Source organism: Brienomyrus brachyistius, chromosome 3, assembly GCF_023856365.1.
Source record: "Brienomyrus brachyistius isolate T26 chromosome 3, BBRACH_0.4, whole genome shotgun sequence".
Taxonomy (NCBI): Eukaryota; Metazoa; Chordata; class Actinopteri; order Osteoglossiformes; family Mormyridae; genus Brienomyrus; species Brienomyrus brachyistius.
The window spans coordinates 10,744,210-10,767,595 of record NC_064535.1 but is presented as its reverse complement, the minus strand read 5'-3'; the positions used below and the strand labels follow the sequence as shown (position 1 = coordinate 10,767,595).

At 35.9% G+C, this 23,386-nt stretch overlaps 1 protein-coding gene across 1 annotated transcript; it reads right to left on the bottom strand.

The window, feature by feature from the left end:
- Nucleotides 1-14,253: 14,253 nt before the first annotated feature.
- Nucleotides 14,254-18,957, bottom strand: emx2 (empty spiracles homeobox 2). The gene is made up of 3 exons (XM_049009665.1): nt 18,233-18,957; nt 17,075-17,259; nt 14,254-15,400 (listed from the first exon to the last, which is right to left on the bottom strand). Exons 1-3 carry the CDS (start codon nt 18,621-18,623, stop codon nt 15,233-15,235), a joined length of 744 nt encoding a protein of 247 aa, XP_048865622.1. The 5' UTR covers nt 18,624-18,957; the 3' UTR covers nt 14,254-15,232.
- Nucleotides 18,958-23,386: the final 4,429 nt, after the last annotated feature.

Below are 23,386 nucleotides of genomic sequence, written 5' to 3'. Positions count from 1 at the left end.
GTACAGTGAGCATCTAGATATCATTCACATCAAAGTCGAGGTTCTGCAATGGTCACCTCCTGAAGCCCAAATTGATGACTGACTTTTCCCTTTCTCTTGGTTCCTTCCCAGCTTGGGAGTGAAGACCTACAAGGGAAGACTGTCCTGCCCCCTGCTTGAGGCAATCATTAGCTGCCAGCTGCACCTCAATAGCTTTTCTTGAAGTCAATGGCAAGAAAACCGCTGGTGCTGATCATCCGTTACCATTGTACAGAGGCTTCCCAACAGGCTGTGCCATGACAGCACATGATAACTTTTTAGTGTCACTGATGCTTAACTTACATAATCTTAAATTATTAAGTTCTATAGTTCTTTGTTTCTGTAAGATGAACCCTATGTTGCACAATGCAAAATGTACACATCTGATGATGATAATAAATCGTTGCTTGGGTTTCTACCTGCAAATAATATGGCTTCTGTTTTTCCTTTTCTGTTTTTCATTAATAATATTAATACTGTACACATTTGTGTCATTTATATAGGACTGCAAGTTTACATATTGTTCAAAATCTTCCCCAGTGGAAACATTTGCAAGCAGAATAGTACAGGGCCTAACACTGAACCATGTGGAACTCCAGATTTGACTACTGATGTCAGTAATCCTTCAGAGGTATCAGATTTCTAAGCACAATGAAAATGACTCTTAAGGTAAAAGACAATCCAGTTTCAGCAAGGCTTATATATGACAGAAATCTGTTCAATAAGATGATATACAAGGTTGTACCTTTGTTGAGCAACACAATAAATTTAGAATTGTCTTACTCGCATGGTGTTAATGTTATTTATTACTCTAGATAACACAATTCATAGATGCCAGAAGCACTTTTAGAGGAGACTTTGCATGTCCAGATCTTTGCTAAATGGGAAGGATACAATTTCTTCAAGAATTTCTGAATCTGGTCTATAGGTTTTAACTTTGAAGTCTGTATCCCAGAAAACATCCCGAATGAAGGATATTTTATAATGATACAAATGGGCTTGACAAAGATATATAGAAAATCAATTACCTTATTTCACCCGACAAATGAAACAAGAAATTGCCAAGGAAATAGTGAGGGAAGGTACCTTGACCAGCAATGATTTCAGAATGAATAGCTATATAGTTAATCAGAAGTGTTCATCACAGAGTTAAGGAAAACAGGACTTTACTAACACGACCCGTGGCAAAGTGAATGAGGTGCCAGACGGAGAGACTCGTCCTAACCTACATATGCCCAAGTGACCAGCTTTTCTGTCTGCCAGTCGTTTCTTCTTTGACTGGTAAGTCTCAGATTACTTAGTGAAGGACTTGAGCTGCAGGCTGAGATATGCAGTCAAACAAGTAGAACAAATGCATCACAAAAAGGACAAGGTGATATAAATACGCAAAGTGACATGATTGACTAACAGGCACCAAGACAAAGAGCACAACCAGAAACCAAATGTATACCCCAAGTTAATTCAAAAGGCATTTCTTGGATGCAAAATGTAATATTGAAAAAAATCAGATAACACTCTTCAATTGTCATTGAACAGAACTTGGGAGGCTTGATTGAAATAAATTTTGTTTTCTGCAACTGACAGAGTCCCACATTAGACTGTCCAAAATCCAAAATGCCAGGATTTCTGATCAACAGACCATTGTAGAGTAAACTGCAGAAAACAGGCACCTATCAAGACATGAGTTGAGGATGTGTGGCTCCAGGACATGGTGTACAAAAGATGGACCCATGTTCAGAGAGCTGAAGAAATACAGCAGCAGAAATCACTGAGACCACAGCGCAATTTTTTGCTTCAGTCATTCTTGAATTTAAGGGTGTGCGTCTGTGAATAATGTTTTATTATTTTTTTGCACACTGCAGCCTGGTTCTTCCCTGTTTCTCATTAATGAAGAGCTTCTTCTTTGTTTTATGGGTCTTCGGTCCTGCTGTCCTAGCAGTGCACTTCACACCTGCACTTAATGTTTCCCAGTCCTTTTGAAGGTCACTTGATGTCATCATGTTCATGTTCATGGGAAATTCTTGGATAAGTTAACAGTCATCTCTGGCATTAGAGAGTCGCTTCCACCTTTTACTTGGCTAGTTTCTGTTTGTTCCCAGTGTCTCCAACTTCACCTTATTCTTATGTACTGCTGTCTTCAAAATTGGGAACCTGAAAGCAGCCTGCTGCTCAGCGCAGCCTTCTGCCAGCTGAACCACGATTAGACCAGGATTTAAAAATGTAGAGTTATTTAAGAATAGAGTGGTCTCTTAATTTTTTCAACAGTTGGCAATTGAATTTTGACTGTCACTTAGCAGATCTAATATATTCAAGTTTGAAAGTGTGTACACTTAAAGTTGTTACTATAATATGAAAATATCAGATTTTTTTACAAATAACCTTTGGAAGATGTATTTATTCATGCCAGTAATGGAATGCAATGATGTCAGTGTGTAGTGTATTTTCGTATTATTGACAGAAAAAAATCTTGCGAGCTTGATAGATTTATTTAAGAAAGAAGTAAATTACAGCTGAAATGTATTTTTTTCTTGAATGAATGCTGTGTGAATGAATCACAGTATTGGGAGCTGTCCTTAGTCCTTTTCATTCCAGAATATTTAATAAAAGCATAAAGTTAAGCATATTTAGATAACCGGCAAGGGTGCATCGTGTCCCCACTGCTGTTTGTGTTTTTCTTGGACAGGACACAAAGGCACAGCTGTGGATGGAAAGGTATCTTGTGGGAGAGCTGGAGGTCACATCCCTGAGGATAACGTTGCTCTTTTACCCTCCTCTGGCCATTATGTCCGACACAAATGTCAATGCTGAGTGTGAAGTAACAAGAATGAGAACCAGCACCTACAAATTCAAAGCCATGCTACTCTCTCAGAACAGGGTAGAGTAACTCCTTTCAGGTGAGAGAGGAAAGTTTGCCCTTAGGGATGAAGTTTGACTCAGGGTCTTCTTCATGAATGGAAATGACGGGAATGTGAGATTAGTGGGCAGATATATACAAATATGTTAATGTTTTATAGCAGAATATAGATGCATGCTAGTGTTTGTACTTGGCTTTATTTTATCAAGAATCCACCAGTTTATTTGTAGCTCAATTTAGCAGTACCAAAATACCTCCTCTCTGGCCTCATTGTTATCGAATTTTCGCGTCCATACAGAGTCACAGTCTTCATATCCTGGACAAATCTGACCATGGATTATGTGCTAGTGTTTTTGCGAAGTGCCGCTCTGTAATGCATTTCTTGATTGCTGCCTTGTTGTTGATGATTGCTTGAAGGAGGCAACAATACATTAACATTTGTTTATTTAGCAGTCCAAAGTAAGACAAATAGCAGATATAACATACAACTATCAAGGAGTCAACTAGGCATAAGTGCAGCTAGGTTAAGCTTCCAATGAATGCCCAGGTACTAGTGGAAGCCGTACTGGAGCTAGGACAACACCATTCTCACATAGCAAGAAGCTAAAGAGACAACTATCCAAATTAAAAGACAAAGTCTAACACTAAAAACATTCAGGAAACACGGAGTGGTGTAGGTTAGAAGAGGCTTTCCTGGAGCCGATGGGTCTTCAGGCACTTCTTGAAGGTTGAAAGAGAATCTGATGACCAGATGTGGTTTAGCAGCTCATTCCACCACTGTGAAACCAGCCATAATGAATGACTGGAGTGAGTGGAGAGATCTCCAAGTGGCATTTGTTTGCTGAGCGAAGAATGCAAGATGAGATGTACTGTAGGTCTGGTACTGTACATCCTCTGTATCTTCACCATCAGCGATAAAGTTCACTGTTGTTTTCTTGACAGTCCCCACTTTTCACTCTGTTATTTAATTTTTTATTACAAGTATGTACAATTTCTGGATTTCTTTTTATAAGTATGGTGACAAAATCATATTGAAGTTGGTTGGTGTTTCTTCCACCAACCCTTAGTCCACAAGTATAATTTTCTATTCCAGCTTTTCTCATCCTCCATACAAGATGAATGGCGATAATACGCAACCCTGCCAAACTCCTTAATGAATATGAAAGTAATCTCTCCATATTTTTTTTCCTGACAGTGCTTACTAGTTCAGCATAATAGTTCTTCATTAGGACACCAAGTTGTTCTGGCGCTGCTGAAGACATTCCACAGTGACCAGTTTACCCAAGTCAAATCTTTGCTCTAATGAATAAAGCACATGTTGAGCTCTTCTGGGATTCATTGATTTTATAGATTATCCATTACAGTAAGTCATATCATGCGCCATACATATCACTTTATAAATGCAGACAGACAAAAATATAATTAATATGTATTTATCCATATTTATCCATGTTAACTCCTTATCCAGTACAGAGTCGTACTGTGTCTCAAAACTATCCCAGGAAGCACAAAACACAAGGCAGAGGAAACCCAGGATGGGGTGTCAGTCCAGTGTAGGACACCCAATAACATAATTTGGGTCATTGAGGCATCAATTCACCTAACTGCATATTTGTGTGCCACAGGAACCTCGCCTGCCCAGAGAAAACCCATGCAAACTCCACAGATATGGAGCACGGTGGGCTGCCATTGAATCCATAATCTTTTGTGAGAGTGCTACTCTCAAAGCTACTGTCCCACCTATCTATCTATCTATCTATCTATCTATCTATCTATCTATCTATCTATCTATCTATCTATCTATCTATCTATCTATCTATCTATTATTGTTATTATTATTATTATTATTATTATTATTATTATTGTTTATGTGCATAGATATCAAACACCAAGCAAAGAGTTCATTATGTTTTCTAAATAAATTCCGATATATGAAATATCTCTTATTTATACAATATCAGTGTCGAACCACAGTGGGATGGTCCTCCTGCTGGTTGCCATTCTTAATAACCCTTCCCATCATGCCCTGTAATCATCAGCAATTTACTATAAAAACAGCTTTTCAGTATTTCCATTTTGTGAAACTCTTCAGAACAACAGATTTACAAATTACAATATTAATATGTTCACTGGTGAATATTTGATGATTTACAATGAATCATGGGACTGGTCTCATTCGGCTAGGATGCAGTTGATGTATCCTTGATGATTTTTTACATGTATAATATTTTGATAAATAAAAGTGTACATTTTTCAGAATGTGCACATGTACACACTGACCTGCAAGAATAAAACATACAATCACTGAAATTTGGTAGGTGGGCATATAGCCACACATATTTTCTAGTTTGTTTGCGACTAATTTTATGCCAGACCATTTTCTATATTTGCCTGTAGACCAGTAAATATCGTTGGCTGCTTAATACATAAAAGCAATTACATGGAGAAGCAAGCAAACAAAGAAATTCCTTCTGTGAATTGAAGAGCTCTGGTGAAAAGGTTTAAGTATCATGACAGCAAGACAGCACGGAGTATTCTAACCTGAAGTAACGCAACCTTCGCATCGGCCAATAATGCATAAATATATACCAATTCAATAAATATGGGTTTTGAGGAAAAGATCTGGGTCAATTGCAACCACAAGGTTTCAAAGACCACGACAAACCATATTATTTCCATTAATTCTACAATTTTTATTTATTTATTTGTTTATTTATTTATTTATTTATTTTATGAATTCGACATCAGGAGTTTATGGTACATGTATGGCCTACACCGGTTTGGACAGTGAACAAAACCATGTGACACCAGGATAGTGGGAAAGAATATGCACTTTATTTGGGATGGAGATGGATTTAAGAGATGGGATTAAAGAAATGGAGAAGAGTAACAGAATAAAAGGGCAGCTGTGTCGGTATCAGAATAATGGTGTGTAATGCTAGATTGAGAATAGGCCATAAAAGCTATAGAGCAGGTACACCGTATTCGCCATAAGTTCTAACAAGAAAATTATATAAAAATGAAACTCACCAGGTTTTCAGGATTAATTTTGTCTGGTTCCTTCTAGCTGTCACCATAGAAGGTCAGTCAGCACGTATTTGCCCCCATAGTTTAAACCAGGGGTGCCCAACTCCAGTCCTGGGGGGCTGGAACCCTGTGTAGCTTCGTTCTTTCCCTGTTCCACCATAAATGATTCAGCTCAAGAGCTGTGTGGTAATTAGCTCAAGGTGTTGAATCAGGTGTGTTAAATGAGGGGAAACCCCAAAATGTGCAGGGCTCTGGCCCCCCAGGACTGGAGTTGGGCACCCCTGGTTTACAGCAATCACACAACTAGCAATCATTGCATTTGTTGTCCTCAAAAGAGTGAAATCTAGATGAACAATGGTAAGGTACGATTGTACTACACAAATCACACAACCCGCACTGGTATAAAGAAACTATATGGCGGAATCAAACAATTCATGAAACAAAGTGTCCAAAAACGATGCCATAAACTCTACATGTAGGTCATATGTTGTAAGGTTATGTATAATACATTGTGTGAAGATGAACACTGAGTCATGCATAATGAATTCTGACCACTAGTGAAATTGTTTCCAGAAACACTCAAAAGAACTTATTTTCTGTCACAAGTATGTGTAACATCAGAGCAAGGCACTCTCAAATGTTATTATCCCTCACTCCTGGGTAGCTGGTTAGAAACTTAGGGGGAGTCGAGTTGTATAAATATATCTGTGCCACCCGTTAGCTCTGAGTGGCTGTCCAGGGAAATAATGGAATTGACTGACACAACAGTGGACCAATCATTGACACATGGATCTCATCTGGTAGCGGGTGTCATGTGACTGAAGGAGAACTATGCACGGTAAATATTTTGGCTCTCGTTTGTTGATTTTTGCACTCTCAAAAAATGAAGTAAAACCTTTTTTTTCACCAGGGATGAGCATTCCATCTTTCCAACATATTAGCATTTTTCTCACTTAGGTCAGAAAATTATGATAAAGAAAAGGGTCCTTATGTTTGGAGTTTATTAATCGGTTTGTTTATTATATTTTCTTCCAACGTAAAGCTTCATATTTAGTACATAGGGGAGTTTTTTAAGCTGGAGAAACTGTCCTTATGAAAATCACTGATGGAGGTCTTCGTGTAGATATCCAGCAGGTCTCAGGAGAAATGGCAGGAGAAAAGCTTCTGAATTTTGTTTACTAATGAACAATTAAATGCTGTTAGACACTTAGGTTCTTACTGAGACCGAATACAAGATTTTAAAAAAATGCATCTTCAATTTCTTGGCTTTCATGCCCATGTTAATAGTGTGATAGTTAGGCCTAGATAAACATACAGACAAAAAGACAAACTGACAGACAGACAGACAGGTAGAGAGGCAGACAGACAGACAGACAGACAGACAGACAGATAGATAGATAGATAGATAGATAGATAGATAGATAGATAGATAGATAGATAGATAGATAGATAGACAGACCAATGGTCTCTTTTTATTTATACTTGGATTTTAAAATTATATTTCGTAATTTATTATTTTCCCCTTTTATATCAGTCAATCACCGGACCAGAACCCTGACAATGACTGGGCAAGTATAATCAGGTATATTTCAAAGTAAAATCTGCGTTAAATCCATCATAACTGTAAAGTATCTATTTCATTAAAAAAAGTAATGAAAGTAACCATTAAAAAATAAATATCAACCTATAAAATAGTAAGACTTCTAGTCGATCAACAACACCGGAATAGCAAGTAGAGAACTTTCGGTCCGTAGCTGACAGTCAGACATGTTCGAGTGTTCCACAGATGGGAGTGTGCAGAACTCTTTCGAATTAATTACTATTATGACTTTTATGATATAGTGAATGTAACTACTATGTTAATATTATGAGCTGATGGCTAAAATCACTTTAATACGTAAATTGTCCTGTTCCCGTCAAAATGGAATATTTTTTGCAAAATTTGAAGACAGGTAGATTTCATTATGGTTAAACTAATATTAACATGCAAAGCCTTTAGCCATGAAACTACATTGAAACTAGGACTAGTGCATGTCACCGTGTATGCAAATCCATCGGCATATACTTCTCTTGTTCCTTTTTATTTCTCGTCATAAGAGTAAAAGCGACATATAAACCGAGAAAAATATCGCCCAATTAGCCTAATAATCAGTTTAGAGAAAGTGTATGCAAGTATTGGGTTCCGTAATAGGACAGCGCAGCTTTGTGCAGCAAACCCAAATTCATTACAGACTGTACAGAATTATCCTTAATTATTAAAATCCATAAAGGTGAGCAGGCCTGTATGGCATTCCCGTAAAATATATATATTTGCCTTTCAACCTCTGTCCTGAAACTGTTCACGGGAACATTAATGCTTATGATGTACTGGGATACAAATGAACCACTGAGATTTTTTTCCACATAAGACATCATCGTTATCAAAATATAATACTTAGTAATTATCATCGTTTAACGTGCATATTTAAACCCCAAAATAATGGCGGAATAACATGTGAGTGTTTAATAATCGTGTTGTATTTTTGTATTATGTTGAGTGTTTGTGGTTCATTCTTTGTGTGTCATTTTTGGTCTTTGCTTTGCTCGTCAGTTCTTTCGTATTGAATTGTTAAGACTTTTTCTAGTATAACATGATTATTGAAGTCAAGCGGTCTCATTACTCGCCGATGTTCGGAACACATTGTAGCATATATATGAAGTGTGTGTGTGTGTGTGTGTGTGTGTGTGTGTGTGTGTGTGCGCGCGCGCGCGTGCGTGTGTGTGTGTGTGTGTGTGTGCCTGCGTGCGGTCGTACATTTCAGCCATTCTCTTACGGGCGCTTAGCTAGTTAGGATTGCTGTGATGCAGGAATGTCCCGGGAATCAAAGGGTGTATGAACCAGATCCCCAAAAAGGCAAGTCCATCGCAGTTACACACTACGGCTAATTTAGAATCACTGGCTTCTGTCTAAACATCATGCCAGGTGTTTACGGGACTCACCAGAGAATATTCCAGGCTACCATTGGTAAAACACGCTGACTTCACAGCCTTAGGACACATTCGAACGATCAAGACGACACCTACATCTGAGGAAACGATGTCGCCCTGACTCTAAAATGTTGATGGCTCTGAAGAAGTCAAGACTGGTTCATAACTTGGTTCATAAGCAACCAAGTGCGTATATACTTGTGTATAGACGGTAGGGACATGCCCCTATCAATATTGTGGGTGTACCGTGTGTGTTGTGGTTCGGGGCTGATTGGGTCCCTACCAATGTAGAAACCAAACCTACGCCCCTGCAAGCAACCCTAGCCTATATTGTCTATGCACAGTTTGTAATGAATAACACCGTATGTCACGATGTTATTGCTTTTTGTTTAATCGGATAAAAAGACCACATTTCAAATATTTCATTTTCCAGTCAAATAAGCAGTATTCTGTACGGCAGAATTATTTGTGTGTTTAGTTAATAGGCACAAGACTTGCTTTATGAATAGCAAACTCAACGGGTCGACACGAATTTGATAAGTAAAAACTTTAAGTATTTCTATGAGTGGATGGCCGGAGCTATTGAACTTTCTGCACGTGTCTTGGCTTTTCATTAAATGAATGCTTAATAACGAAAAGCAAACTCTTTTCTACAACCAGTGCTACCTGGGGCCAAATATTTTGGGGCTGGAAAACAAATTATCTTTTCGTGTCCCATTCAGCAGTGATTCGGTTATGTATAGTATACCTTCGTGATCACTTACCTTAAGCACTTAAGCACGTGTCTGCCATAATAAATTTACAATACGTAAATGCAAGCAAATTCTCCAAATTCCAGCATGACACTTAAAATATTTCCATGCCAGTGATTACTCTCTCATACTTTTTATGTGCTTTGGCCTATACGGGTTTTTAAGCCAACGCACTGCAGGTGTACGTGTGTTTGTTGTGAATGAAATTGGATCATGCTATTTTAAATTACATGGTAATGTTATTCATTGTTTTAAGCTTAAATCACTTTTAGCGTTTACATATCATTTGAAATAATCTGTTTAAAGCAGTATGTCATTTATTTTCATTACTTATATGCAGTTATCTTGTCCACTTTATGGACAACAGGGTCCACCAAAGGCAGTTTGTTGTGGTAATGACGAATTAATTAACTAGCAAGAAAACTAATCATATATTTAGATCATCCTGTGATTACAATTATAATCGGGTGCTTAACAATGACAGCGAATTCCTGAATCGCCCACATATACAAAGTATAACTCATCTTGAAATATGGGGATAAATAAATAATTATCCTATGTTATTTAGATAATGAAACATTATTACTTTAATTCATAAAACATAGTCTGGTATTTTCAACTTGAAGACGTGTAAATATAAAAATAAACTCGCTTTTAACGAGACTAACTTTTAATACAATCAATTGATTTGGAAAGCATTTCCAGAACATTAATGTGTCTTGGGAAAGAAGGGAGGAAAATGGTTGATGAGATTGATGGAATGCAGCCGTTTATTTATTGCAAGGGAGACAGCATAGTGTTGCAGAAGAAAGAGCAATGCATCTTTCTGCTTTGTTTTAATTAAATATATGGGACAACTCACAGACTAGCTGAAAAAGTACGACAAATATTTAATGCTCAGCTTTGACCAGCAGATGTGTTTTGTATTATGTGTCGATAATATTTTCAAAGATGCATGCATGACATTGAATAGTGGCATCGGTTTACACAACTGCAGGAATAAAAACATACATGATTATTTATTTCTATTATGGTGCTTCAAAAAAAACTTACACCTTCGTAAATAATACACAAAGCAGGAAACTGAATCTATGAGACTAGAATGTTTAATTCATCATTATGTAAGCAATTTGGAGAGTGATTATATGGTAATTGCTCATTAGCGGTGTATATTTATCGCTGTACCTTATGTCAAGGCCATGGGAATTGTGTAGGGTTTGTTCTCCGGTTTCAGGGATCAGTTTCAGAAGCAATTTGTGAAACAGGATAGATCAAATTTGTACTGACGTCAGGTTCTGCCAGTTCCACTGGATATTCAACCTATAAATATTACACTATAAGCGTTCTATGTGTTCGATGTTTGGTACGCTTGATTCAGTCATTCTGTTATAGGAAAGCGACGTTTTATAGTCCATGAAAAAAGACACGATGCCTTCAGATGGCGTTTTAAAATAGTAATGAAAGGGGGAACCATATAAAATAAAGCGTCAGGTCTTACTGCTACAGCCTGATTCACTTGAACTGTAAGCAGACTGTTAACAATGATTTATAAATTTGAACTGACCTTTACATGTTTGTTTAAAAGAACAGTATCAGCGCAGCGCAGATTGCGAGTATTTTTAATATACTGCCACGATTCGGGAAACCTTCCCTTGAATTTTTATCGGTGGAATAAACCATAAAGTTATTTAGGAGCCATATTCCAGGTTCCTGTCTCTATAATTTTTTTATTTTGATCTATGTAATTTGTGTTCTTAAATATGACGGTATCTTTTCACACGTGCCGAAAGTGGTTGGTGACAACTATATGAATTAAATCTGTTAATGATTAAGTAATTATTTTTGCTATAATTCATGTAGGATACAAAAAATGCATGACTTGTTTGACATCATTGTTTTGATAAGAAAATCTCTAAACTGACACAATTCACACAAGCACGTCATTTACAATTTGCGGAATGTATTTAAAGCAATTGATTTGTATATTTAGGTTTTAAGCCCTAAAGGACTTGCTTTCTTAAAAAGAAGTAGGCTATCCTGGAATTATCTCAATGTATGAACATGGGGGCAATTAACTGAAATATTCCGGAAACTGAAAATAACAATAACAGACGATTTTTTTTTTTTGTTAGTTTTTTTGTAGTTTTTTTTTTTTTATTCACAGTTTGCCATCCGGTTGCTATAAAACGTGCGATATGACTGTAACCGAAAGTACCGCTTATAGCACGATCATGCTTGACTGATAAATTTAACAGATTAATACTTTAAATCCTGGTCTAATTATACATATAAGGATAAATTTAATGTGAGGTGACCTCCCTTACTTCATTTGTATCACCATTTTTATGATGCATCCATTCAAGGTCTCGCTGATCCCGAGTACATTCCGCTAAGTATAGGAAATTAGGTAGGGTACCCTCTGGACGGGACGCCAAGCCGTCGGAGAGCTCTTACATTCAAATAATAACAGCAATTTAAGATTACCTATTCACCTGAGCTTCGGCTTGTGGGAGGAGAGTCGAGGAAACCCACACCAACCCGAGGAGAACATTTAAAATCCAGTCGTGGGTGTATGGTCCTTGAGCAAATATGTCATGTAAAAAATCTTATACTGAAATTCAATATACTGACAATGAGATTTCATATTAAGTGTTATTACGTAATTTATATTATATTATATTGTATTATATTATATTATATTATATTATATCGTCGGATTTTACTAATAATGCTCAATTCACCTCAGACTCCATTATTACTGTGAAAAGCATCACTGTTTAAATACATTATAGATGTATTTGCAGTGAGGTTTATTTTGTATGCCTAACTTACTGTAACTTACTAACTTACTTTACCCACACACTCACAATTCCGTGTATGCATGAAAACACCCTAATGAATAATATGTTGTTTGGGAAAGTATGGTGCATTAAATAGCTCCCTGGAAAAGTTGTTTCGTTTTATATTTGTCAGTCACTTCATATTAGATGCAAACACTGACGCAGTTAATTGGCGAGAGGGGAAAATTAATAAAGGAAGCTAAACACAATTTAGCTGCTTTGCCTATTGAGGCAGAGGTAGAGAAAGTGCGCCAAATTTGTTTGCAGCGGATCAAGGCTCACCGCCTTCACTGCACTTTCTTTATCTTAATTCCAACTTGAAAAGATATAATTATCTAGTTTGAACAGGACCGCTATCAAATCCTTCTTTAAGCAGGGAAGGGAAAAGCTAGAGTGGATTGCCGCGCTCAGAGCCGCTCGGTGTAGCCCGAGATAGGAGTAATGAAGTTGTGGAGTCCTGAGATACAAAGGGCATTAACCTCATTAGCATGAAACCTTTTCTTCTAACTATTGTGGGACCCTTTCAGCCTTCTAATCCCCCTATTTCAAAGCTGGGTTTGTAATAAAGCTTTTAGGGGTTTTTCAAAGCTAATGGTATTCTCTGAAGATTTTTATTGCTGTTATAGTCCACAGACCATTTTAACATTCCCCATCCATAGTTTGCATGTATAGCCCCTCTTCCAAAAAAGCTCTTTTATAAGCACGGAAACAATTATAGAAAAGCTACTTGCCTTTCTTTACAAAACGTCCAAGGTGGATCTCGACGTATGTTTAATTGTGAAAATAAAATACAGTTCAACGTGTATAATCTTAATAATAAAAATGACCTCGCGCGCCACCTTTAGCATTTTGTACCCTTCCTGTGCCATTATAACATTCCTAAAGTGTCCATAATCGGTCAGTGTATATCTCTTAATTTCTCTACTTCTCAATGAGCATACATCTCTGTCATCAATTATGAATTATATTAATTTATCGCTAAAATGCTCAAATATATATATATATACAAAATGAGATGCCTGGGTTTTTTTGTTTGTAATCAAATGAAGAAACCAGCGCGTGCTCGCATGTCCTAATCACTGCGCTCGATGACAAGAGTTCAGACAAAGCTCTATTTTTGCGGCACATTGCAACCTTCCCTTATCACATCGTAAGGGGTAGTCAGATTGTACTAAATTATGTCCAACCAAGCCCCCTTGGATCCACGGATTAAGAGATTAAAGCGGACCACTGGGCAACGCATCCCCTTTCCCCTTCATATTACTCGTATGATAATTGCCTAAACTGATTTGCACTTTCACAAAAGCTCGTAGGACTCTTTGTATCTTGAACAGAACAGACACTGCTTTGCTATCAATGGAAATAAAACTGATTAATGCCGTCTATCAGGCTAAGCGGCAAATGAAGCATGAAAAAACAACTACTTGCCCTAGAAAACTGAGCTTTTTAGAGTTGGTAACAACATTCTTTATATGTTACTTATGAACTATTTAACTGTAATAACGCACTACATTAATTTACATTTTATTGATATTTGACTTGATTTCCTCTGCTTTTGTATATTGTCTTACACAAATCAAAACTGAATTCACGACAAGGCTGCACATTGTACATTTCAGTATACGAGTAACCTGCGAAACAAAAATACTGTCTTTGCCTTCAATGCAGGTTGTTTAAATGTCCATTGATTATTTAAAACTGCTAACCTATTAGCATACTTTCCAAAAAACCGCGTGGATCAACTTTAAAATTATATTTTTAAATAAAAAAACCGTTGATTTTACTCGGAGCAGCATACTGATAAAACTTTATTCACAAAATATTGACAGTGACATACTTCTTAGAAGTATTCTTTGTGTTAAAATTGTAGCAAACTTAACACAAGCACAAAACTATTTACATTCTGGTAAAAGAGTAACAGAAACATTAACTTTTAGTACCTTTATACATGGAATATGCTCAGTGCTTAAAATCTTGCTGCCCACAGGGTCGTCAGTTATTACAATTAATCCTTCTTGGCAGCGAGTACATGAGGGCTAGATTTTACAATGTATGTATCAAGGTTACGGAGACATAGTAAAGCTTTAGATTAAAGGAATGTCCTAAATACTTGTATTTAAAGTACTCTCCTTGTGGTGTAGCAAACTTTTATAAGGTTTTGCAATTAATCTCGTTTGTCTCTTAAAAAACACTATAACGCAGCACTGCTACTTCATATTGTTTTCACAATCACTTAAACACGAGAAGTCAAACGTTCAGACTGCACACTGCTGTAAAAATGAAGCACACAATATCTCGGAGGAGATCGAATTAAAACCAATGCATATGAAAAGGGTAAAAGAAAACTAACAATCAAATATGATTTGCCATGCAATTCAAGTTTACAAAAAGCAGTTAAGTGTTTTGGTATCTCGAGTGGAACGTTTATATTTAGAAAGTCTCTTAAGTGCAAATGTCCAATGCGAATTGGATTGATATTGTAGTGGGTGTTTTCTGAAGATAATAGTTTTGTGTATGCGATGGATGGCGGGGGCGTGTGAGTGTGAGGTCGTAGTAGGTATCTGCACGTGACATCTGTGTCAACTTGCCTTGGTATTTTGAATTGGATTGACAGTTCCGTGGTCTTGATAACAGTACCACCAGTCCGACTTCTCACTATCAGCTGCCGATCTCCAAAGAATCGATTTTTTAATATTGTCTTTACCCTCAGTTTCTCTGCTACTGGGTATTCTTTTCAGTGTCATCCATAACGCCGACGTCCCGCGATCATAAATTCAATCGTCTGAAGTGACGTCGATCTCCTCCGGGCTCCCCTGCTTCGTGGCAAGCCTCCATCGATTTATATGATGCGTTCCTTTCTTTTTCTGTTGGGAGTCTGACCCTTCTTCTTCTAGTTTCTGCCGTTTAAATTTTGTTCTTCGGTTCTGAAACCAAACTTTTACCTAGAAGGGAATTTATGAAAATAAATCACACGTCTTCTGTACGCCCAGTCTTTGACAGCTTAACAGCACCGAGAGTAAACAAGCAACTAACAACGTAGTAATTGCAACATTTCAGAGCACGACCGAATCAGGAGGCCCATTCGTGTATTCAAAAGTTCTGCGATTGTTGGGCCTAAAGTGTGTGTTTTCATTATACAGCATGTTTGTCGTAAAAAGTCTAGCACATGTAGTAAAATGACATAAGAACGCGCTATAATGGCATCTTATAAACTGCCATATTTCATATTTAAATTAAACAGTCACCACACCGGTAATTAAAATGTGCTTTTATACATCATTACTGTTAAATATTTCACTGACACTAACGCTCAAGAAATATAATTTCATTCTGTACATCATTCGTGGCTTTGCCTTAACGAGGCATTGCCTAAGATGGCTTTTGTAAATTTAAATTAAAATATTTCCTTGTAATATACACGCGGAAAACGCAAAAACAAATAAATATTTGGCGTTTAGCAATCTGACTCACATATTACATGCACGCGTGTCTGCATTGTGCCCTGACGAATGATATGTAGTGCTGAATCATTTTTATCCCGAAACTACGACTTTCTGATTTTTAGGAGCAAATGCCCTTACATTATTTGAGCGGAGTTTATGCATCTAGAATACTGGTTAGTTAAAATAATTTATTATCGATTGCTTGTCATAGCCGCCCTGATCTAGGTATTTACGAATTTTATTTAGCATTGTTTGCATTTCTTGATATTTTTCTTAACGTTAAATAAATGTCATTGTGCCGTAGTACATAGCAGGACCGCATGAACGTGAACACTATTCGTTGTCATTAATTGCGGTAAGTATATTACGTACGACACTAACATTAATTACATACTGAAACGTCAATAAGACCGCTAAAATTGGTACTAAAAGTGGTCCTGCCGGGTTTCCTTAACGGGTCCATTTTATTAAAAATTAAAATAAAGCGATGACACGTTAATGTAGGAAAATGAGAACCAACTCAAACGGAGCAAACAGAAGCACAGTCCTGGGATTTCGAAGGGAATCTAAACTCGATTATAAACTCGTACTACAGAAAAAGATGTTTCAAATTACAGAAGAATAAAGACCTGTTTTACAAGTTCGGCAATTTTATGCAAAAATATATATATATATATTACACTTTGCATTTCTATAAAGGACATTCCCTTTCACTCAATTTCACTATGAAATATAGAATTATGAGTTCTCTGTAGACAATAACATGAAATATATTTTATATTACAAATTTATAAGCATAACTACATATATGCATAATTAATTTTAGGCCAAATTCACACAATTCCGCTGATGCAAAACATGACAAATATTCAGCTGCAGTACTGGAATTCAGTAACATAAATATTAAAATGACTATAATGCTTTTTACATGTTTCGTTAAATAAGAACATTTTAAGGCCTGATTGTATTTGTTTATCCAGGGTATCGGTCGTTGTATGATATTTAAAGCTAAGTTAAACGCAACTGAAACAATGCCGAAAACAAGAAACAACTTGTCAAAATTATAATTTAATTAATACCTACAGCAATTTTTCCAGTCGATCTACCCTGAGAAGTTTGTAAACAATCTGAAAAATATGATTTTACGTTTGAAATGTAACTTAAATCTCTTACCTGAGTTTCTGTGAGACTAAGGCTGTGTGCAAGCTGTTTTCGTTCGGCACCAACAACATAATGATTTTTTTCGAAAGCGTGCTCAAGCCGCAGTAGTTGCGAAGGAGAAAAAGCTGTCCGAATTCTTTTGGGCTTTCTTGCCAACGCATTATGTAAAAGAAAGCTTTCTGGGCTTGTTTCGTTCCCTGTGTACAAAATAGAAAAAAATATATAATTAACCCTGGCCTGTCTTCCAGTTTATCAACAACTGGGTTCACATAAATAGAGAAATAACGCATTTAATTAAGACGTAACATACTGCGATTTTACGACATACAACACACGAATTTACGCGTCAATTTGAATATTTACAGCAGGGAAGATTGATTTTGTTAAAGAAATTTTAACGCAATAAAAGTATAAACATAATGATTAATAAAAGACATAATATTCACACGTTTGCTTTACACGGTAATTGCTGTTACGAGTATAATATTTATGTTCACAAATGCGAAAGGGCTCGAGGGTAGGCATAAAAATTAATAACACGTGGTCTAAAAGTCTGAAAATTTAGAAAAGGTTAAAAAAATCTTATGAAGGATGTTATTTATTGTGTTTTGACTGACATAAACATTATTTCAAAATTATTAAATTTTAATACAACAAACACCTGGCAAGCATTTCATTTCAATGTTTAATTCAAAGGCAAATATAAACGGTAAACGGGTTTACTGTGTTAAACGGAAACACCGTAATGTATTTCAATTCAAGAAGCTCTAAAGAACTGAGTTAACCTAATTTATTGATACGCATAATACCAAACGAATACTATAAAGTTGTCGAATATGGCAATATGTTTACCTACTGAAAGGCCTTTTCCTCAATAATGCATTTAAATGTCTACTTTTGCTAATATAAATATATTCGTTTGCACATATAATTCCACTGAACTGAGCCATTTTATTTATGTTAATATCAATTCCTAATCAGATTTTTATATTTAGTATATAGAACTTTATTATGAATTGTTAATATATTAGCATATAAAATTAGCATTTAACCTGTGTTGGAATTAGTCTTGACGATTACTTACATTTCCTAGTTTATAATTTAACTAAGAAGCAACGTTAATTTGCGACAACTTTGCTTATTTATGTATTAAATAAAGCATAAACATACCTTGGAATCTATGCCCCAAATACCTATATCTATGAATTAGCCAAGGGTAAAAAGTTGAAGGATCCCTTTGCTGACTAGCAAAAAGAGGGTGCGGACTATGCGAGGACGATAACGGGTGAGTAGCCAGAGCATGTGGAGGGGGTACAGAATGAACCGGGACAGCGGAGTTTGGAGGGTGCGAAACCGCCTCAGCGAACACCAAGTCCGTATTAGAGTAGACGCCCCTGCCGCTGGAGTGAAAGCCGTTCAAAAAAGGATTCATCTGGCTTGAATTTGCATAGCTGAGAGCTGCTGGTCGAATGGGTTCCTCTGACCTCGACGCCGGTTGAGGATTATCCTTCGCTACCAACGATTCAATAGTAAAACACCGCTTCGGTGTCGGCTGAAACATGTTTTACCAGTCAAAATCCACCAGCTCAAGTCAAAGCAAGTTTTCTATTTAAAAAATACTCCACTCCCAGGTTGAAAGTTTTCCTGCGATGTGTAAGTTGTATAACGAAAAATAAATCAGGTCGAAAAAATGCTCTCTCTCAAAAAAAAAACAAATCTCTTTAAAGGTAATCGCCTAGTCCAGACAATCCATGAATGTGATCAGTTCTTCACCAGTTGTGCAAGCGATTTGTTAGTTCATGAGCCCTAATTAGTGATGGAGTCACATAAACAGCTTCCTCTGAAGCTTGTAATGGCTTGGTGATTGGTCGCTGCTACTTGCCTTAAGGTTGAGAGAAGACTCTTTAAGTGCGTCAAATGAACTAGCACGGAGAGGCGGATTCAAGCAAAACGGAACGGATTCGTTCAGAACGAAACCTACCGCGATTTACATACTCGCCTGAGCCAGTAGAAAGCCAGAAGGTACTTTAGTTTCTTCGTAGGTAGAACATTATTGAAATACGGTAGTAGAATTTTTCTAGACCAGTTTATTTCGTTAAGACGACAGTTCATTAAATAGCATTTAATCATTATGACATTTTTGTTGAAAATGTTTATTGTTTCATACGATAATTTAAAAAGAAATATTCTGCGTCGCTACTTTTGTTGATTTTACAGGTTTCTAAGGCTAATTTATGACGGTTTATATTTGCTATTATTTTAATTTTTTTCTTCGCTGTGTCACCCATCCCCCATCACGAAAGCAAATTCTATGTCTCTCCACGTTTTCATTTTCTCCGATGGTCCTGAGATTAATTTAGGGGTTGAAGGCTTCTTTGTTTCTATTGGCCGGTCTATTGGCAAGACGGTTGTTAGATACACACAATACGCTTTTCTGTGTTTGTTTGTCCTACGGCTGTAAGACCGTATTATTCAGCTATCGGTAATTATATTGTATGAATAACATATATGGTTTGTAGAATGAGCAGCTGTAGCGTGCTTTATTTAGCATCTTGAAGATGGCAGTACGTGTGGGATTTCTTACAGCCTATAATTTCATTCCATTTAAGTGACGTATTTTTATTATATAAATATAGTAGATAGTATTTAACTAAAGATCGATTGTCAGAATTAGTTATGCCTTTTATAAATATCTTTAACGTAATTGCATATGGTTAATCAGAATTTAATTACCGAAAGGTGCATGCCGCGCGAGTTCCTTTCCATTTTGGAATGCACACCTTATTCTTGCAAAATATCAAATAAAGTTGATAAGTATTTCTATTGCCATGTCTCTTCCATACACTGTCCACGTGCGCTCTGCGCCCGCACATAATACGTATTTCGGTGTAATTATCATTTTAAATATACATTGTGTTCAAAAGAAATGTCAGTTGAAATAGCAACACAAAAAGTGAATGGAAAGAAATGTTGCGTATCCTTGCGTGCTGAACATTGTTAAAGCACTATATAAATTATCTGAGTTTAAAAATTGAAAATGTTGATCAGAGAATTACACGCACATTTTTTATATACAGAACTATATTTTGCTAAAAGTCTAAAATATAAAAAGGCTAAAATATTATGCTTCCAACTGAAAAAAACTTCCATTCGTGTGTTCCAGAGCCCGCTTTTTAACAGACTTTCATTATAATTCACCGTACAGTATGCTTTTTAAATAAAACAGTATTTGCTCAAATGTAATATTTGGTTACATAATTATACTCATGCTAAAATAGGCTGCAACAAAATATTTTGAAACATTCTAAAGCAGTTAAAAGAAGTCAACAAACAGAAAGGTGGACTCCAGAAAACGATTCGCATGTAATATATTAGCGTTCGGCGAGCTGCGAAAAAAACTGTACATCTACAAATACGACAGTTTCATGTACAACGATGAAACAGTAGTACCCAGAACAGTACACCGAAAAACTCCCCGGTAAGTACAAGTACTTTCGCCTGAAAATTAGAGTATATTGCATATTACACGCTATAGTGGAGATGTTACGTCACATACCAAAGTGTCTTAGTTATTGTTCATACCCACGTCTTGCATTTGCTTATTTTTGCCTAATGTTATTTTATTATTTTAATATCTGGTATTCCATCTCATATATGTAGAAAATTACGTAAGATGTTAAAAAGTAATATTTCCCGTTAACCATTAACGCTTTAGGAAGTAAGTAAACTATTGTCTGAATGCTTTCAAACTATGCGGTTTGATGTGATGTATTTGCTATAATTTCGCTGACAAAATTGGTTTCTTTGAACTTACAACGTTTCTTACATTTCACGAGCAAATAAGTTAACTGCCTATTATAAGAGTTTTGCTTGCAACATAATTTTTTATAATGCTTGTCGAATGTACAGTACACCGCTTCAGGTCAGAGCTGCGTTGCCTCATCCAAACTACGTCTTATGCTAAAAATATAAAAAGCCATTATACATGATTATACGTTCATAATTCAACAGTTCAATATACACATGTAATCACATTACTAGAAATGTTTAACAAAGAAATTGGTAGTTCCGTTTGATTATACAGGGAACTCGTAAACAGACCAACTGAAAAACGACTGTATTTTTTCAACAGACGGTGCTATAGCGGCTTCCTGTGGACATAATGTGCACCTTTGCCAATTAAGCCCAACAACCATAGCAACGTTTATTTTCCGTCAGCAAAATACCATACTTTGTGTATATTTCAAAAGACAACATATAACCTGAATATAAGATGCAACATGGTTGTTAAATTTCAGAACCGTAAAAGATGAAGAAAACTGCAAGAATAGAACCATTCGTTATAACTGCAATCAGTTCATTATAATTAAATGGCTTGATTTTTCATAGTAAACGTGTTGGTGGGTAAATCAGTTTGTCACCTACCCTTGAACCTGAAAACGTTTTCATAACAGCGATTGCAAAAGGCATATTCGTTTTTGTTGTCAAAGTAATATTGTTCCGAAAACTCAATATTCAGTGGTTATGAAGAATTTAAGTAAATGCAACTTGTAAAAGACCGACAAACAAATCAATTGTTATATTATACGTCATTTATATAAGAAAAAAGTTACGAGGAAATCAATTATAAACATATCAGAGTGTCGTTTATATACTGCTTTTTCCAGTATCATTGGCTAAATCACCTTGTGCTACTTTCATCTCACAAGATAATTTGTATTGCAGGTAGACTTATTGTCATACCTGAAGAATAAGAGGAGTTGTACGGAAAAGCTTCGTCCAATAGGAGTTTGAGAGTATTGCTTGCAGAACTTTTAGCAATATATTTGACTTCAACACGATGAACTGGTGACGCAACAGTCAGAATATATTTAACTTTTAATATGTATTATACTGGCCTAAATTCATTCAATTTGTAAAATGAAGCCGTCGCGGAACGTGAGGTTACAAACATTTCAGCATTCGAGTGTTTTCCTCTCGATTGATTTATTTTGTTCGTTCGTATGTCTCAGTTAACTGTCCGTTAACCTATGAAGCAACATGTTTCATTTATACGTTCAGAATAATCAATGCAATAAATTGACAATTAAAGGATTAGACAGATTTTTTAATAAATAAATGAAGAATGCTTAAAATTTGGAGGAATTGGTCGTCAAACGAGCCTCTGTAAGCAGTGTACAGTTTACACAAGTAAGAAGCACATAACTACACAGTTGGTTTGCCATTTTAAACGTCGAGAATGTTAACCTTTATAATCTTGCATTCACGTGTATGTAGCCTATGTTTTCCAGATCTCGTGTGGGTGAATACAAAGTTAGTGTATTTTGTAATAGCCCTACAGCCTTTTTATTATTGCCTCTACAATTAAACACTTTACCTTGGGACTCTACAGTCCCATTCGAAACTTATTATAACAATAAAATAATAACAATAAAAAACTATTATTATTATTATTGATAATAACAATAATAATAATAATATTAATAATAATAAAACAATAAAATCTTCCAGTGAGTGCTCACCTTTGAGTTTTTAAGGTTAAGTTGCATGCCTACCTAATATAGGGCAGATCAGATACAGTGCTATGATATAATACATAATTAATGTAGTATGCGCCATTAATAAAAAAAAAAACACATAAATAACTGAATTAAAGCAGAAACGAAAACATTCCCTGCCACATGTACATTTAAAGTATTATGCGTTCATATTATGTTGATCCTCAATAGCAATAATAGGAATGGCAATCTTTAAATATCAAGAAAACAGAAACCGTATGTTACTAAAGTGGACAATCAGTACGGATCTTTAATATCAAATACTTTTGCAATAATTAAACGTTCTCTTTTGCACTTGCATGTTAAATTTTAGTCATCTAGTCATCCACTTAAATTTATTTTTAAATAGTAAGTCGAATACACGTTTTTGCAACTTGAGGTTGCTATTATTATTATTATTGTTATTATTATTATTATTGTTGTTGTTGTTGTGATATTTACATTTAAATGTCGAGTGACAAATGCATTACTGTTACCAAAAAAGATAGACAACAGCGTGCTAGGTAGGACTCGGGTATGTAATTTTTCACAACGGAACAAAGACATCCGTTTTTCAACTGTAAAAGAAGATGAAATACAATGTATACAACGTTGACATTAGGAAATTATTACTAAAGACAAATAATATCTCCTTCTGAAGGGTTACAAGGTAACATTGCGCAGATGCCTATAAAAGTTAGAGACTATAGTGTATAAATGCACCACTGGTCTAAACACTCATCAGGTTACCGTGTGGTGTACATTTTAAATGCTAAACACTGATTTA

What these genes read in the sequence shown, in the direction of transcription:
- emx2 (XM_049009665.1), bottom strand. Translation starts at nt 18,623, where the DNA reads ATGTTTCAGCCGACACCGAAGCGGTGTTTTACTATTGAATCGTTGGTA. An exon ending in TTTGGGGCATAGATTCCAAG is followed by an intron (nt 17,260 to 18,232) that starts GTATGTTTATGC and finishes TTTTGTACACAG; the next exon opens with GGAACGAAACAAGCCCAGAA. An exon ending in TTAGTCTCACAGAAACTCAG is followed by an intron (nt 15,401 to 17,074) that starts GTAAGAGATTTA and finishes ATTCCCTTCTAG; the next exon opens with GTAAAAGTTTGGTTTCAGAA.